Source organism: Apis dorsata, unplaced genomic scaffold, assembly GCF_000469605.1.
Source record: "Apis dorsata unplaced genomic scaffold, Apis dorsata 1.3 scaffold_618, whole genome shotgun sequence".
NCBI classification, from domain to species: Eukaryota; Metazoa; Arthropoda; class Insecta; order Hymenoptera; family Apidae; genus Apis; species Apis dorsata.
The window spans coordinates 145911-149517 of NW_006263814.1; the positions used below are offsets into that span (position 1 = coordinate 145911).

At 43.2% G+C, this 3607-nt stretch overlaps 2 protein-coding genes across 2 annotated transcripts in view; one reads left to right on the forward strand and one right to left on the reverse strand.

Moving 5' to 3' along the window:
- Nucleotides 1-3607, forward strand: part of LOC102678465 (protein FAM76A) — a 42307-nt gene that overhangs the window by 8027 nt on the left and 30673 nt on the right. The window lies entirely within an intron of this gene.
- Nucleotides 1715-3607, reverse strand: part of LOC102680185 (PR domain zinc finger protein 1) — an 8249-nt gene continuing 6356 nt past the window's right edge. Inside the window, exons 7-9 of the mRNA XM_006621259.2 lie at nucleotides 3155-3603; nucleotides 2713-3054; nucleotides 1715-2509 (exon numbers count right to left, since the gene is read on the reverse strand). Coding sequence (XP_006621322.1) covers nucleotides 2349-2509; nucleotides 2713-3054; nucleotides 3155-3603 — 952 coding nt within the window. The 3' untranslated portion in view covers nucleotides 1715-2348. The remainder of the gene's footprint in view (nucleotides 2510-2712; nucleotides 3055-3154; nucleotides 3604-3607) is intronic.

A 3607-nucleotide genomic window follows, 5' to 3' on the forward strand; every position in this document is an offset into this window, starting at 1 on the left:
TTCACTCACTCTCTCACTCACTCACTCACTCACTCACTCACTCATTCACTCATGAAATTAATCAACTTCTTTAATCGCACTCCATGTCACGATGAGTAAACGAACTTTGTGCGCGATCGCGATAAGACGAGAAAGATAAAGCGCTCTCTCTTTCTCTCTCTCTCTCTCTTTTTTCGTCGAACGAAATCGAATCGTAATGATTAAAATCGACGATTCTCCCAATTATCTTATCGTGTTACCGCGTTTTATTGACGTCTTTTTTTATATTTATCTCTATTGACGATGCGAAAGAAACGTGTGTGTGTGTGTATGTGTGTATGTGTGTGTGTGTGTCGGTACGATAGTTTTGAAAATCGATCGATCTGGAAAGGAGAAGAGATATATAGCGTTGCGAAAAGGGAAAATTCGAAAATGGGGATGGGGAAAGAAAAAGGGGGCGAGGGCGGGGGGGAAGAAAGGAAAAAAAAATAATATTCGTTCGCGTGGACCGAGAGACTATGCTTTCCGTTTTCCGAAAATTCCACGACAAAAGGACGCCTAAAAAATATATATATATATGTATATATATATATTTTTATATATATATATATGTATATGTTTATATTTATATGAATGTGTATAAATATAGATATAGATACTCGATCACCGAAAGCTTTTTTTCCCCCGTGTTCTTTTTTTTTTTTTTTTTTTTTTTTAAACATTTTTAACTACAGTTACGTGTACGCGTGTAATAAATTATCTAATTTCTGAAAAGATTTCCTCCCTATTTAAAAAAGAGATTATCGTAGAGCGCAGCCTACCGTGCTTCTTCGCCAACCGACGACGATTTTATACATATACATATATAAAGGTATTCATAAATTAGAGCTCCTTATATTATTACCTTTTCTTTAAATTATCGAATAATTAATAGTAAATGTTAGTATATACAGGTACAGGTCTCGTATAGTTGCAGTCGTGTCGTCACTGGTTGTTCGTTTTAACATTTAACGCGTTTTACTCTCGCTATGTTTCCCCGCGCGTTGCGTTTGCCGCGAATGCGCTGACGGATGCCGACAAAATCCGCCATTCATTTTTCACTTTCAAACCGCCTAAGCTCGAACGCGTAGAAAATGGTACCGTGATACCGCGAGGAAGAAGGAAAAAATATATATATACGTCCAGTTTGCTTTTGCAGGAAATGTGGTCGAAATTCGTTTCAACGTCCCAAGCGTTACGACGAAGGGTTCGAATTATCGTTAATCCGTTATATGATAAAAAAGGTACAAACTGTGCATCGTGGCGCGTTAGAACGCGTGGCGATAGAGAGAGTTAGAAATTGCTCGTTGGAGAGTTTGTCCATCTTCTGTTTTATCGGCCGAACGTTGGAAGTATTTGTGGAAGTGTTTCTTCTTTTTTTCTCTCTCTCTCTCTCTCTTTTTTCTTTTTTTAGCGGTTTGTATATATATATATATATATATATATATAGAATAGAAAAAACGATTGTACCGCGTTAGTACGGTACCTTTTCTAAGCATCGTATTTAGGATAGACCGTGGAAGGATAATCGAGAAGCTCGAACGACTTTGGTACTCGCTTTCTCTCGATTCTATCCGGAAATGGCAGCGTGTGACGACTCGAGACATAATTAATCCTATTATCGTTCATTTCGTCCCACTTTTTGTTTCACGTTTGTTTCACGTTTGTTTCACGTTTGTTTCTTCTTTCTCTCTCCTTTTTTCTTTCTTTCTTTCTTTCTTTCTTTCTTTCTCTCTTGATTCGCGTTTTCGTTGGTGGCGCTACCATAGAAAAAATATAGAAACGAGTATTTACAAGGAAGGAACTTTTGTATGCTCGTAGCTGGAATCTCGTCGATTCTTCCACCCTCGTCAGAGAAATCGAACTACGTTTCGCGTTACGTTTGACGTACGTAAAAAGTATAACCAGCTTTCAAGAAGTGTTATCTACTAAAAGCTTTGAATTCCTTCGCGTTAACAATAACCAAGCAACAACAGTTTCTTTCTTTTTCTTTTTTTTTTTTTTTCTCCTTTTTCCCTTCAACAATTTCGAATGATTTGTTGCACGTAATCTCACTCACATTTTCGATCGCGTCACGACGATCATCTCTGTGCACACGTTTCTTCTCTTACACGCTGCTTTTCTCACGCGACGAGTGAAACGAAGGAAAAGCACATTTTCGAAAAACATTTTCCTCCGATTTTCCCATTTCGAAGGGAATCGTGGAATCGTGAGTATGGCTCTCACTGCCATCTCACGAGGGTAACATCGTTTTCGTTTGTCGTGAGCAACTCGTTTACTATTCCACGGCTGGATTTTGCGTTTGAGCGAAAGGGCTCATACCCCCATTTTTAGGTGCACTCGATTATATGAGGCTGGGAGGTCTCTATGACGCTTGGCCGCCCCACGGAATTCTCCAAGTTGTGGAGAGACGTGGAGTGCGGGCCGTGAGTGGATCCGTGCCTCTCGTAATTATCGATGTGCTCCAATTCGCATTCCTTCGGCATATTTCCTGTAAATCGAAACAACGTTCTCTTCTCAATAAAGAGAGGGGAAAAAAAAAAAAAAAAAAAAGGAAATAAAACAAAGAAAGAAAAGAACTCCTCTACGATCGATTGGAAACACCGGGTTCGCGATTCTCCGATTAAACGAACAACAGGACAGGATAGAATACAATGATAAAATTTATCTATCTTTCCTCCAGATCGAACTTACCGACGTTCATATCCGGGCCGTACTCGTAATACGTCGGCGAGCCAACGGCCGCGGCAAGGGCGAGCTCATCCTCGATATTGTTCGGCCTGCAACTGGTCGTCTTCCAATGCGTCCTAAGTCCGCTCGCGCTGATGTACTTCTTGTCGCAACCTTGGCAGGTGTAAGGCCTTTCGTTCGTGTGTAACCTCTTGTGCAACTTCAAGTGAACGAACTGGGTGAATTTGGCGGGGCACAGGTCACAGGCGTAGGGCTTTTGGCCGGAATGCAGTCTCAGATGGGTCTTGAGGTTCGAGGTCGAGCTGAACCTCTTCTTGCAGATCTCGCATTGGTGCGGCTTTTCACCTGCGCACGTGTACATGTACGTATACGTATACCTCGATCACCCGCGCCTCGAGCTTCGAGTAAAAACATAAAACATGGAGTTTTTTTCTTTTACACTTACCGGTGTGGACGAGATGATGCTTCTGCAGATGGGCCAGCTGCGTGAAACTCTTGGTGCAAACGTTACACTTGAACGGCCTCTCGCCGGAATGGGTCCTCAGATGTACCTTGAGATTCGACAGTTGGCCGAACGTCTTGCAACACACGTTGCACTCGTAATGCATCTTGCCGTCCTTCTTCTTCAACGGGTACGGCAACGACCTGTAACCCCTCGACCCTTGCGAGTTCGGACTCAGCGAGCCGCTCTGCGAGCAGCCGTGATCGTCCGGGGACAAGGAGCTGGCGGGCGAGTAACGGTTGAGGGAGGACGAGGAGTTGGCGTGGATGGTGAGGCCCGGGTGATGGCCCAGGTGAAGATTGTGCGTGCCGGCTATCAACGTCTGATTGCCGTCGATCTGCATCGTGGACGAGGTCGGCAATTGATGACTGCTCGTCGCTGCCTCCAGCCTCCTCC